We start from the raw sequence: 14,204 nt of genomic DNA on the forward strand, positions 1-14,204 counted from the left end.
AAAACAATGAATTCATCTATTGAGCAGATTTTGTCAGAATTATTGTAATGTATGTGACAGAACTAAGTGCTTATGACACTTTAAGTCCAGAACTAATTGATCACTTACTAATGGAAAGAAGGTCTAGAACAATCTTCCAAGTGGTAGGTGCAAATTTCTCACTACAATGTAAATGGCTACGTGATATACACAGATGTACAATACAGCACTAAAGATCTCAGGAGAATGACTGAACACGTAATGTGTTCACTCAAGCATGAGATAATTTATATATTAAGAGGACATCTAACTCTATATAGATTTGTACTAAATATATTAATAAAAGGACCAATCGATTATTTAACTAGTAAGAAGATGGACTACTCTGAAGCAACTAACGTGACTAACGGCACTAACTTAGCTGTTGGTACTAACCAACATTAGCTTGTTTCTCCACATGGAATACTATTATACACTGTTGCATTTGAGACTTGAGTATTGTCAGATTCTGTTCCTTTTATATCTCGATTTATTTGAATTCATTTATCAAACGACATGTCAAACAAACGGGTTAAATGACAAGTAGATTGTACGAGTTAAACGATTATAGACCGAATTAACTGAACAAACGTTTATTAATCTCGAACCTCGTCTAACTCTACTACTTGCAATTTGTCTTTACAACTAAGGTATCATAGATACCATAACTTCTGTTGTAAATCTAAGATTCCTGACAAATTTCGTCCCAACTTTAAAAAGATAAAAGCAGACATTCTGGTATACGACGCTATTATCTGTTTATCAGTAGCGTCTGAATCGAAGCATGTCATGTTCAAAATAACTGTCATCTGGAATTTGTGACGCCTGGTGCCGATTGTGGTCCATACATCACCGAGTACGAACTGTGATAATATCATCGAGTTCCAATGTAGAAGGTCCTCTTGCTCTCTCTTGTACTATTGAGCTGTTAAACCGTTAACAAGCTGCTCTTCTATTTAATAAATAAAGGTTAGTTAGTATTCTAACTAAGATGATGTGGGGGCTTATAATTGTGTGTGTAGTTTACCCTTTGTAACACATATCCTTGGTACTTGGTGATCAATTCCATAGAAAGATATTCAAAAGAATAAGCGAAGTATATATCAATGGCTATCTCATCTATCTTTGGCGGTGGTTCTACATCTGATAGAAAGACTATCCCTAATACAACTGGTGGCGTTTCACAGAAGCTCAAAGAGCAAATATCTCAAGAACTTGCCATCGCAAATGCTACAGAATTAGTTAATAAGACTACAGAAAACTGTTTTGAGAAGTGTCTTACAAGTCCGTATAATAGTGGAAATGAGAACTGTGTCGACCAATGTTTGGCAAAGTACATGAAAAGTTGGAATACCGTTTCAAAAGCTTACATAGCTAGAATCCAACAAGCCTCTACTTCAGGAGAGATTTAATTAAACCACGGGACTTTCATTGCCCTCTGCTCAGTTCACAAAATTAGTTTCGTTTTATGCCTCTACATAACTTTCTGGAGCCTGTAAATACTTAATTAGCTAAATATAAAACGATTAATAATACTGTATTAGACATTGTATTCATAACAACACCTTAAATACCAAGGCAAATAGATGCATCTCGTTATACATTGTCCTTTTGAATGGTAAAACCGTCAAGGCGCTACCATACACACTTTTATTTTTAAGGCTTAATATCATTTTTGTATATAACAGATGTTAAATTAAATAAGTACTATTATCTTTTAAATCATATTAAACTGATTTATTAATATATCTGATACTATTACGCTATTGCCTTAAGGTGAGTTTAAGGTACTAATTACATTCTATCTAGGATTATTGTTTATTCAAAGAGGTTAACAAGATATTTCAGGTCAATACCGTGTGAGTTGCTTGGAAGGTTACGATAGAATATACAAGGTTCTATAGAAATAATTGTAATACAGAGGTTGGATTACCTTCTTTACACCTTCTAAACAAGGAGGAATAATTGTTTTTGCAAGTGGTTCACTAATAATTCGTACAGAAATGGAGGAAACTCAATCTCTTTTGAACTTAAGAAAGTTTTTGATATCACTTCCAACCACTCTAAATTGTGAATACAATGAACCTGTAAGTTATCTAGTCTGGAAAGTTTTATCTGAATGTTTGGACTCTAAACAGAATGGAAGAGATATTGACTGGGATTATTATTCAAAGTTGTTAGGATCAAAAAATTGGATCAATGGTAAATACTCATCAGTTTTAACCAAAAATGATTGGAAGACGACAACAGAGACACCCACGGAGAATTATCACATTGGAACATGCTGTATGAATTTTAATTACCCAAATAAAGTTGTATATTACTGTTTAACATGTACGTTGAATCCCATTTATGAGATTTGTGAAGCTTGCTTTGATGAATCTTTGCATGTAGGTCATAGATTTACAAAAAGAGTGGTGACAAGACCAGAAGGTAAAATTTGTCATTGTGGTAATTATAGAGTCTTCAAGAAACCAGAATATGCATATTATTGTAAAAACAAAATGAACAATACACAAAAGACGACAAAAGATAAAGCACAATACAATAAATATTTGGTTGCAGTATTTAATGAAATTTTGGATTTTATGATTAACGTAACAATAGATCATAAAAATTCGTTAAATAATGACACATATTCTAAGGGTAAAGAAAAAATTAACTCTAAGTCTCCCGCTAACCGTGACAATAAAGAGAATAGCAGAGAAAAAGCTAATTATAATACAAAAGTACGATACAATGTCGAAGATTATATAAAAGGAATAGATTGTGAAAATACAGTTACTGATACCGAATCAACGAAGAGAGCGAATCAGAATAATTCCAAAAGGGAATTATGGTCTTTACAACTTGATCAAGAATCATGTAACATGACATATGCAGACTTAGCTAGAAAACTTTCTTCTCTATTGAGGAAGCCGATCAAATATGCAATAAGTATTGCAAATGAACTAGGGATTGGTAAAAAATCAGTAACACTATTAGTTTCAGATGATCTAAATAAATTACTCGAATTACAAGATAACTTCAGAAGTCAAAATTTAAACTTAGATTTGAAAAAGTCAGTTGACATTTTTAAACTTGACTTAATGGAAGATCTAAACCATTATTTGTATAATTTACTCAAAAGTCGAAAAACAGATCATGATCTCATCAATGCATACAGGTTATCATTAATCGGAGCTTTTAATCAATATAGTTTATCAATTAATGATGATATATCAAACTTAACTTTGGATACCTCTGGAATAAAATTATTAGGAGGATTTCTAGTTTCAAATTCTGATAAGAATTCTCATTTTGCAAATTGGAATTTCAAATTTGAGAATGATCTAGAAGTAACAAATATCATGTGGATATATGATATGAGATTAGCTAATTCGCAATCAATTGCTGGTGCAATTGGACGAAAAGTTTTACATGGATCTAGATTTCAACACCTACTAACGAACTGCACGCGATTATTTTCAAAAGTAGAGAGAAGTCACCTTCTAAAAAATATTTCCTTTGCCCTTTCCACAATAGATCACATTAGAACTTGCTTATGCGCTCAATATATTGATATATACTTGACACTTACTTATCACTTAGTCTCAGCAGATTCCACAGGATTTACATTAAATTTAATGACTTTACTTTCCCAATATACTTATCAAGACCCAGAGATGGCAAACATGATATTAAGATCAGGGTTCATAAATCGTACTTTAAGGTACATTTACATGATTATGGATTTTAATCCAGAGGATTTATTAGAGAATTTACCTGTAGTTTTACCAAAAGAAATAAGACTACCAAAAGATTCCTTGAAAAATAATAAGATCATCTATTTTTTTAAGGATTTATGTATTTTATTACAAATAAATACAATTGGAAGAGAACTCCTCGAAGATGAGACTAGCGTCAAAACTATATTTGACTGCATTTCACAATTTAATAATATTTTACCGCTTAAAAGAGAAACTTCTCAACATGTTCAATATGAAAATTTTGACTATTCGTCATTTTATTTTATATATTTGGCTATTTCTATGTTAGCTGAAAACTTTATAAGATCTTTCACATCTATAACTGATATTGAAGTGAGACAAAAACTGATAAAGAACTTCACAACTTTAGTTATGGATATGGAGCTGAAAAACCTGTATGATTCAAGAAAAATGATTTTATCACCATCGCCAGTAACCTATAGTAATGGCAATATTATGGAAAAATTGTCATCTATATTAATTAAGGAAAATATCTGCGGTCATTATTCTGATGTAATAAACTTCAAAGTTGGTGTTGATACTCAACATTTTCTAAACCCTATGTCATATTTATTTAAATTTATCATTCAATGGAGCATATGTGGTAGATACACCGAATTAGAACCACACATCAAAGAATCTATTAATCTTGGCGAACTTTTTGCTGATAAACAAAAATGTCTTTATATTTCAGAATCAGCACTCTGTACAATGGTATTGGTTGGTCAAATTAATGTTGGTTTTTGGGTAAGAAACGGTGCTCCAATTTTACACCAGATGAAAATATATACCAAAAATAACTTAAGGGAATTTACTTATTTCTCTGACTTATTCAATATACAATTCAGTATGTGTTACGCAGATGCATCTGATTTTATGGTAACATACTTAATGAGATGGGGTTTGAAAAATTGGTCGAATGGAATTCCAATAGGAGATTATCCTGAATATGAGACGACAGTACAAATAGTCTATCAATCTACATTGTTATTAATACAATTATTGACTGATGTAAGGGCATTAATCATGTCATCCTCCATGGATGGGTTTGACAAGACAATGAAAAACGAGATTATACATGCTGTATGTTTTCAACCTTGCACCTACAACGACATTCTAAATTCAATTGCTGATTATATAACCAAACATCCATCATTTGATTTATATTTGAAAGAATTTACAACCTATTCTCCACCTTCGGGGTTACACGATGAGGGGATCTTTACATTAAAAGAAGAATATATTGCTGATGTAGATCCTTATTACATCGGTTTAGCTCAAGGAAAGAGGTACGAAGCTGAAAAATTAAAAAGCTTAAACACTAGTAATGATGGGAACAATGATTATAAATCTACCTTTATCGCAGCTAAAAATGTTAGCCATTTATTAAAAGGTTCACAGTTCTCGAATTTATATGCTATTACTAGCACTAATGTATTTGGAATGTTCTTAAAAAACACATTAGATTACATTATTAAGAACAAACATGAGCATCTACTACAGGTAATTATTCACTTGATACATGTGTGTGTTGTAAATAATATCGAAGCGTTCATGAGAATATTCTGGAGGGAGTACGCCATAGTTAATCCCGAATCATGTCATTATCACAGTATTGGATCAAATCTGTATTATTTTCTTTCTCAGGAGTTCTTTTCCAACAGTCAAGGTGAAATTAGAGAAATTTTTAGATATATTTCGAAAGCTGCTCCACACATTAATATATATGGATACTTACAAGAACAAACACCGTCATTTAAGGAAGAAATTTTATGGAAACTTGATAAAGGTAACGTAGCTACAATGTCAGAAAAAGCAAAGAAAAAAGAAAGGGCTAAACTAAGACAAAAAAAGTTACTTAAAAGGCTAGCTAAGCAACAAAAAAAATTTATCGAGAATAACGAATCTGTAGAATCAAGTAAAACAGAAAGTAAAAACACATTAATTGAAGATTCTAGCGGCTATAGATGGGAGTATCCGGATGATACTTGTGTATTCTGTAAAATGGATAAAGAAGAAGATATTTTAGTATATTTATGTTATCAAGAGGAAAATATTCATAATATTGGAATAAATTTTGCGAATAAACAGGGTGTAAATGAATTATTCACTGCAGGGAAACAGGATAAAACCAACGGTTCGCATAACAAGGTAGGACTGCCTTCAATTTCAATCGCTCAACTTGGTGCGGTTTTGAGAACTTGTAGTCATGCATCTCATGTAACATGTTTAGGAAATCACATGAAAATAATCTGCTCATCACACAACCAAACTACCAGAAACATTCCGTCTTCTTTTGGGTTTGGCTTATTGAACTGTCCATTGTGCAACAGTCTCTGTAATTCTTTTATTCCAATGACATGGTCTTCAAATAATAGAAATCATGAAGAGTTTTTAGAGGGTAAATTCAATGGTCTCATCAAAAATTTACCTAACTTATCATCAGGATTAATTTTTACAAGTATTAAATCTGCACACTTATTGCTTGATCTTTGTAATTATTCATCAGGAGAACTTTCACTTACTGACATGATCGATACTCTAATTGTTAATAACACATCAAATTTAGAATTGACAATTAGACATAAGGTATTCAATAATCAGAATTACAACTTACGAGGTATTATTAATGACCAGAAATTATTAGCATTACATTTACTTGCAGATTTGAAACTGGCTATCTTAAAAGGAAATCAATATAGTATTTCAGAAAATTTTACCATTCATGATAGGAAAGATTTCTCAAAAAGAAACATTGATGACGATTTGTTAATTTATGGTGCTAAACTTTGCTCAGGTACAGTTAGGCTTTACAATAGTGATCACTCTAATCAAATAAAAGAGTTGCTTAAAAGACAATTACACAAAGAATTTCTAACACTTACTAGAGAAATTTTACTCTCTAACGTAATAATAGAAGATTTAACAAATTTATCATTTATTCCAATAAATAGTGCTTATGATACGGGAAGTAACTATATGAAGGAAGTTGATATAACTATAAAAATATTCAAGGAATATGTTACTTTATGTCATCCAAGTGTATTATCACAAGAATTGACTAAGTTTGATAAAATTAACTTTCATATACATCACATTATAATTAATTCATTGGCTTTATTCTTGAGGAGATTAGCCATTATATTTATGGCATTTTTTTCAACCTGGAACATTGATTACAAAGGTGTTATAGATTGTGGAGATTATAAAGCTAGAGAAATAGATATTTTACTGTCTCAATTCAAGCTGAATAAACTAGAAACTTTTTTGTCTCGTTATTGCTTTCATGACATGGCAGATTTTATTGATTTATCTCAAGAATATTTATTGGGTAATAATATACTCAAAATAGAAAATCATGGAGAAAAAGTGAACAATATTGATAAAGGTGACAATTATAACTTAATCACAAAAATGAACAGTTCTAAAAAAATAAATATTTTTACTTCATTCATTCCTCCAAATTTAATTACTTTGCCATATTGCTTATCAGATTATCCGACTAATGAAGAGGAAGAGTTATTACATCATGCTCTTAATGAAGAACTTGGATTTTGTTTATTTTGTGGCACTAAGGTCATTATACAAAAATTATCATCATTACATGAATACCAGATTGGAGAATGCACCAACCATCTCAAAAATGAATGTAAAATAAATTCAGTATACGGTGCATTTATTTTAATCAAAAGTAATACAATATACATTTCCTATGGTTTAAGAGGGTCATTTTTACCTGCTCCATATTTGAATGAACATGGCGAACCAAATAAGGATGTAAAAAATGATACACTAGTGTATTTTGATAAAAATAGATATCTATATTTACTGAATGAAGTTATTTTAGGCAATACAATCCCGCACATTATATTTAGGTTCAGCTCAGGTAATTCAGATATCGGGGGTTGGGAATCGATGTAAATGGAAACGCTAAAATATTAATTTCCAAGCTCAAGACTGTTTTTTATAAGATACTTGTTTAATAAAAGTGAAAAATTTAGTATTCCTAGGTTATAAAGTAATTTTCTATTATTTTCAATAGTTTATACATATATAAGATTTGTTATTTTAATTGCATATCTCTTTTTAACATTATAAAGCAGCTTTTTCTAGTTGTTCAGCAGTTTTTTGAACGTCTTTTGTCTCATCAGCCTTAGCAGCACCAGGGTATTTGGAACCCTTGTTCTTTGGTTTCTTAGCTTTCTTGGTCTTTTCTACTACAGGAGTTGGATAACCCTTAAGTTCAGCTTCTTGATATTCTTTGTTTTGTTCATATTCTTTTCTAATTGGTTCTAATAAACCATTAATGGCATCAGCAACACCAATCTTTAGATCAGGTGGAGATAATTTTTCAGTTCTGAAATCTTCCTTTAATTGTTCAAAAGATGTGTAATTTATTGGACCACCAAATTTTTCCGGTCTATCAATAAAGAATTCAAAATGACCAACTGTATCAGCTTTTAATTCTTGAATTGGCTGTAAAACAAACTCAACAAAGGATAACAAACCATTCTCTTCAACGTTACCAGGAGAACAGAATGCACTGTTAATCTTCTTCTTGACAATTTTTGATTCTTCCAATAAATCAATTTTTGAATTTGGATCCGAAGCACTCATTTTACCACCTTGACCTAAACCTGGAACCATTGGATTCATTAAATGTGCCCTCTTTTTGTAACCAATGTTGGGTAAAAATTCTTCAGCTAAGACGAAGATTTTTCTTTGATCAACACCACCAAATTGGACATCAACATCTAAATATTGTTCATCCAAAGCTTGCATCAATGGATAGATCAAACCACTCAATAAAGGATTAGCAACTTGTTTAACAACGTCGGCACCAGCTCTCTTAGCATCATTTTGTGAGACAACATTGGATAATTTAAACAAATCCATAGTATATTCACTAGAGGTTTGGTAAGAAGAACCAACAACAAATTTTAATTTCTCAATCGGAACATTGATAGATTTTAAAATTGCCTTAACAGTACATTCGTAGTATTTAGCTCTGTAAGTGACAGTATCCAAAGTAGCCTTCATGTTATCTAAATAAGCATGTAGATCAGCAACTAAAACTGTGACTTCACAACCAGCCTTCAAGAAATGAGCTAGCTTAGTCATTGGAACAAAGTAACCACAATGTGGCTTACCAGTTGGAGCAGTACCCCAGTATAACTTGATTGGTCTCTTCTCAACCTCTAAAATGTTCTTAATAATTGGGGCATTTAAAACTTCTTGTAAGTTCTTGGTGATCAATTCGTATGCAACTTGAGGGTCCACATGTGTTTCAGTCATCTTGGTCAGGTTCTTGTTTTATAGTCTTTTCTACTGAATCTCAATGAAACAAAAAGTTCAATTGAAGTATATTAAATTTTTTTTTATATATTCAACAACTATTTATTTAAAAAAGAAAATAATTTAAAAGGCAAGGGAAAGTAACGACAAGCCTTCCAAGTCATAAGCATGACAATTAGTTCGTAATCGAACACTATTGAAAAGTATTGTCGATGACCAATTTACAAGTGATGGCTTCAACTTCATTACTGTTCGAACAACCATTATTTTTTTTTCAGTTTTTCAGTTTTTTGCTTTCTTTTTTTTCACAAATGTTAAGAAAAAAGAAACGTTTTGAAATTCAAGGCATGCTAGCGCCGTTATGCTGGGATACCCGGACACAAAAGATGGGCGGCTAATGTTTTTTTTTGATTTTTGATTTTGTGGCAATTCTGTAAAGTTTATAAAAAAAGACAGGAAGTTTCATGTTCTAAAAGAACAAAACAACAGTTCCTGTTCTTCCTATTTAAGGAAGAAGTGAGAAGTGAGATATCCAGCTTCACAGATTTTCTGTTTCATTGATTGGATGACCTTTTTTTAGGCAAACCAGCACATCAAAGGTGGTGTTCATTATTGTGCAGTGGCAGTTATTTGGATGCGATTTGGCAAGTTTTTTATTTCGTGGTTAGTCGCATAAAAAACGATGTAAATTTGCTATCGATTTTGGCATCTACAAGATGAGAAACTCTAGGAGATACTACTGGCATTTTTAAAATAAATGAAACTGGACGATGGTGGGGTGTTCGCTGTGTTTATTGGTATGTGGTCGTAAAGGAAAAAATTGGTTATTATGTTTAATTCCAAGGAGCAACTAAATAATATTCAGAGCTTTTTTAGCCGCTGAGGTCTGAAGCTTACATGTTTTTCCTGTGAAGCCAAAAAAAAAAGAGAAGAAGGTAGCGCCCTATTACCCGAGGTGTGAGGTCACGTGGTACATTTTGAGAAAATACATATCACGTGTACGAAAAAATTATTGATCACATGCAACGAGCCCCAGGCAGTTTTCTAGTTTGTGTGGTTTAATAATTATAGTGATTTGTTTTAGAATATAGTTTAAAGCAAGAAAACATGAAAGAAAAGAATGAGAAGAAGGATAAGGAAGGATTAAAAGTTGTTGTCATTTTTAAACAAATAATTTCATTAGTTTCAACTATAAAAATTGGAAAGAACTGTGTCAGTTGCTGAATAGGTTGAGCTAGAAAGTATATCAAAACTAGTGACTTTTCTACAGAGTAATATCTTTAATCGGAACTTAATAAGAAAACAAACAAAACAAAAATATTACTCTTAAGTATTCTCACCAATGTCTTCTAGTAGAGGTACCCCAACAGGAAGAAACGGTGGAACTGGATCCACTGGTTCTACTAATGCTTCTCCATTTATCAAACATGATAGAAACAGAAGAAACTTTTTAAGAGCAAAGCTATCGAATAAAGATGTTAGTAATGGAAGCATTGTTAAGAAAGAAGACCCAGACTTACAAGAAAAGAGAGACCATGACTTATTAAAAGGTGTCGAGAATAGAACCAATAAAATAAATATCAAAGTTAAAGGTGAAGACAACGAAGTATACAACGAATTTCCATTAAGAGCAATTTCAAAAGAAAATTTAGAAAATATGAGAACCCATTTATTGAAGTTTCAAAGTAAAAAAGTGATTAAACCATTAAATGATTTTCATTTGCCAATTAGATTGCATAGAAAAGATACAAGGAATTTACAATTTCAATTGACAAGAGCAGAAATTGTTCAAAGACAAAAAGAAATCATGGAATACAAAAAGACACAGCAAGCCGGTGGCAATACCAATGCAAACCAAAACTTTAATGCAAAGTCATATTCAACTAAAAATAAACACGGTAGTGGAGTTCAAGATTCTGTTGCAAACAAAAGTAACAATACGAAGACTTATGATGCATCTACTCCTGTAGCAGATTCAACTATTAAAACTGAACCACAGACAACCACTAATTTGGCAGATGATGTAAAACCATTGATTGAAAATTCAGATGTTAAACAAGAACCAACAACTGAATTGAACAATCTTCAAAATGACGCTCAAGGCAAAGTACAAGATTCGACACCAACTTCAGTAGACATTAACGGCAGTACTACCAAGATGATTACTAAATTGGAAGAAGCTGGTATTGCAGAAGATCCAACGAAAGTAGGAATGGTGAGATATGACGGTGAAGAGAGAGTACAAGAAAAAGATCAATTCGAAGAAGGTACCGTCGATCCATTAGCTGATATTGCCCCAGATGGTGGTGGCCGTGCCAAGAGAGGTAATTTGAGAAGAAAAACAAGACAAATTAAGGTTTTAGACGAAAATGCTAAGAAGTTAAGATTTGAAGAATTTTACCCTTGGGTCATGGAAGATTTCGACGGTTACAATACATGGGTAGGTTCTTATGAGGCTGGTAACTCTGATTCATATGTTTTATTAAGTGTTGAAGATGATGGTAGTTTTACCATGATCCCAGCTGATAAAGTTTACAAATTTACTGCAAGAAATAAATATGCTACTTTAACAATTGAAGAAGCTGAGAAGAGAATGGATAAAAAAAGTGGTGAAGTTCCACGTTGGTTAATGAAGCATTTGGATAATATTGGTACAACAACAACAAGATACGATAGAACAAAGAGAAGACTGAAAGCAGTTGCCGATCAACGTAGAAGTATTGAAGGAAGTGAAAGTGAACACGACGACAATTCTGAAGTTGAATTAGATTATGATGAAGAATTTGCTGATGATGAAGAAGCTCCAATTATTGACGGTAATGAGCAAGAGAATAAAGAATCTGAAAAAAGAATAAAAAAAGAAATGTTACAAGCCAATGCAATGGGCCTACGTGATACCGAAGAAGTCCCAGATGAATTAAACAAAGAGGATGATTTGTTTACAGAAAAGAAAATGGATGAAGAAGGTGAAAGAATGAAAAAAGCATTACAAAAGACAGAACTGGCCGCATTGTACTCAGATGATGATGGTGAGATTAATCCTTATTTGTCCGAATCAGACATAGAGAAACAAGATAAGGAAAATGAAAAAGATAAAGAAAAGGAAAATGAAAAGGGAAGTAATGAAGGATCACCTGTTAAGAAGGAAAATAGTGAAGAAAGTAAGATTTCAAAGAGAGCATCTCCTAAAAAGAGTAGAAAGACAAATAAGGAGTCTAATGAACCACAAATTATAATCAAGAGTATCAAAGATTGTGTCATTGTCTTAAAAGCTAACAAGAAAGTATTAGAAAATTTTGCCCCAGGTGAATGGAATCCTGAAGTCTCAAAGCGTAAGAGAGAAGAGATGGAATTAAACAGAGATGCTGTTGACAGTAATGGAAATCTTGAAAATGATGAATCTGAATTACCAGCTGCTAAAAAAATCAAGACAGAAGATTCAAGTGATGTACCAATTATTACTGAACAAGATATAATGGATGCTATTGGTGATGGTAAGGTAAATGTCAAGGACTTTGGTAAATCTATTAGAAAGAAATATCCAGGTTCTGCTAACAAAAAGTTGATGTTTGCTATCGTAAAAAAATTGTGCAGAAAAGTGGATAATGAACATATGGAATTAAAAAATAAGCCAGCTGGAAATTAATAGTACCAATCTTATTTCGTTGCATGGCCATTAGTTGCCCATAAGAATAGATAATTTAAAATTACTAGATATCAATTTTTTAAGCGATATGTACTTTAAACTAGAATATGATAATAATAATACTAAGAAATCAATAGAAATTTAATATATAAAAAGTATACATAGCAACTTATTAAATTATTTTAGATACTCCATTCTATCTTCTTCTTCTTAAATCATGCAACTTCAACAATAGCATCATCGTCACTATCCTCTTCATCTTCGTCTAGATCCATTTTACCGTTTCAAGAATAGCATCGGCAGAATCTTCAGCATTCTTAACTGGCATTTCTTCAATGTTACTATTTTGGGCTGGTTCACCTCTCATCAACATGTTGACAATTCTGTTACACAATTCATCGATTTCTTCATTATCAATATTTTTATGCAATTCTCTGACTAATGGATAGACAGATTTACTTCTCATGTATTCTCTACCGGCAGAAGTGGTGCATAATAATAATATACTTTCCAAGTGAACGCAGATAATTTCTGGGACTGGATCTCTTACTTTATCTTCTGGCAGTAATTGCAATTCATCAGGTAAATTAAACATATCTTCTTCATCAATTTCAGAATCCTTGGCATTGGTGATTGGTAATAAAATATATGGTAATAAATTGATATCCTCATCGTTTAAAATTTTTTCATGACTTTCTGAATCAAACAAAGAATTTTTGATAGTGGAAGCGACACCTTCTCTTCTAGTTTTAGAATCATATTTTTCAGTGAAAACTAATAATTTGGAGATTGGAACGACATTATCATATTCTTGGGCGGTAATGAAATATTCCCTACCCTTTCTAAATCTTGAGATATCAGCAAAGAAATAAGCTAAATAGTCAAAAGTAGCGAATTTATTCAATTTTCTATCGTAGCCCTTGACAAAACAGTCTATTAGACAGTCCATGACGTATTGACTTTTGAAAGTTGAAGCATCCAAAGTTGGAAGTTCATCATCATCTTTACCTGTAACAAAGTTCAAAACAGCTGTGATACCATCTTCCTTCGCTAGATTGCTTAGTAATATGCACATAATATCGGCACTACTGTTATTCAAATCACAAATTTTCAACGACAAGTACTTCAAATACTTCTCATCCTTTATGATTAATCTTCTGGCGACAACATCGTCACATAAATTAGCTAGAATGGTAACTGACTGTTGAACTAGAGGTTTTGATTTTTCCTTGGATAAATCTTTTAAATCTTCAATAGCTCTATAGTTGTCATATTTAAAAATAGCAGCATTAGTACCAGTACTGAAACCAACCAGGTTATCCAAAGCTATTTGTCTGACAGCAGGTTGTGGAGAGTGCAGAAAAGATACTAATTCTTCCAATTGAGTAGGCATGGTTGATTCAATAAATATTAGCGAATGGATTATCTATTTCGTGAGCAAAAATTAATTATATTTGAAAACAAATGAGATATTGGAATACTGAAGAAAATATTTC

General features: G+C 31.9%; 5 protein-coding genes across 5 annotated transcripts; 3 read left to right on the top strand and 2 right to left on the bottom strand.

Annotated features, from left to right (window-relative positions):
* Positions 1 to 1,124: 1,124 nt before the first annotated feature.
* On the top strand, positions 1,125 to 1,430 carry TIM13 (protein translocase subunit TIM13; the record flags this gene model as incomplete). The annotated part of the gene is made up of 1 exon (XM_003688226.1): positions 1,125 to 1,430. One exon carries the CDS (start codon positions 1,125 to 1,127, stop codon positions 1,428 to 1,430), a length of 306 nt encoding a protein of 101 aa, XP_003688274.1.
* Positions 1,431 to 2,021: 591 nt separating this feature from the next.
* Positions 2,022 to 7,688, top strand: UBR2 (putative ubiquitin-protein ligase UBR2; the record flags this gene model as incomplete). The annotated part of the gene is made up of 1 exon (XM_003688227.1): positions 2,022 to 7,688. One exon carries the CDS (start codon positions 2,022 to 2,024, stop codon positions 7,686 to 7,688), a length of 5,667 nt encoding a protein of 1,888 aa, XP_003688275.1.
* Positions 7,689 to 7,859: 171 nt separating this feature from the next.
* TYS1 (tyrosine--tRNA ligase TYS1) lies at positions 7,860 to 9,062 on the bottom strand (the record flags this gene model as incomplete). Its single annotated transcript, XM_003688228.1, has 1 exon — positions 7,860 to 9,062. One exon carries the CDS (start codon positions 9,060 to 9,062, stop codon positions 7,860 to 7,862), a length of 1,203 nt encoding a protein of 400 aa, XP_003688276.1.
* A 1,342-nt stretch (positions 9,063 to 10,404) lies between these two features.
* TFG1 (transcription factor IIF subunit TFG1) lies at positions 10,405 to 12,708 on the top strand (the record flags this gene model as incomplete). The annotated part of the gene is made up of 1 exon (XM_003688229.1): positions 10,405 to 12,708. One exon carries the CDS (start codon positions 10,405 to 10,407, stop codon positions 12,706 to 12,708), a length of 2,304 nt encoding a protein of 767 aa, XP_003688277.1.
* A 265-nt stretch (positions 12,709 to 12,973) lies between these two features.
* Positions 12,974 to 14,101, bottom strand: HGH1 (Hgh1p; the record flags this gene model as incomplete). The annotated part of the gene is made up of 1 exon (XM_003688230.1): positions 12,974 to 14,101. The coding sequence occupies one exon, from the start codon at positions 14,099 to 14,101 to the stop codon at positions 12,974 to 12,976; it is 1,128 nt and encodes a 375-aa protein (XP_003688278.1).
* Positions 14,102 to 14,204: the final 103 nt, after the last annotated feature.

Source organism: Tetrapisispora phaffii, chromosome 14 (genome assembly GCF_000236905.1).
Source record: "Tetrapisispora phaffii CBS 4417 chromosome 14, complete genome".
NCBI classification, from domain to species: Eukaryota; Fungi; Ascomycota; class Saccharomycetes; order Saccharomycetales; family Saccharomycetaceae; genus Tetrapisispora; species Tetrapisispora phaffii.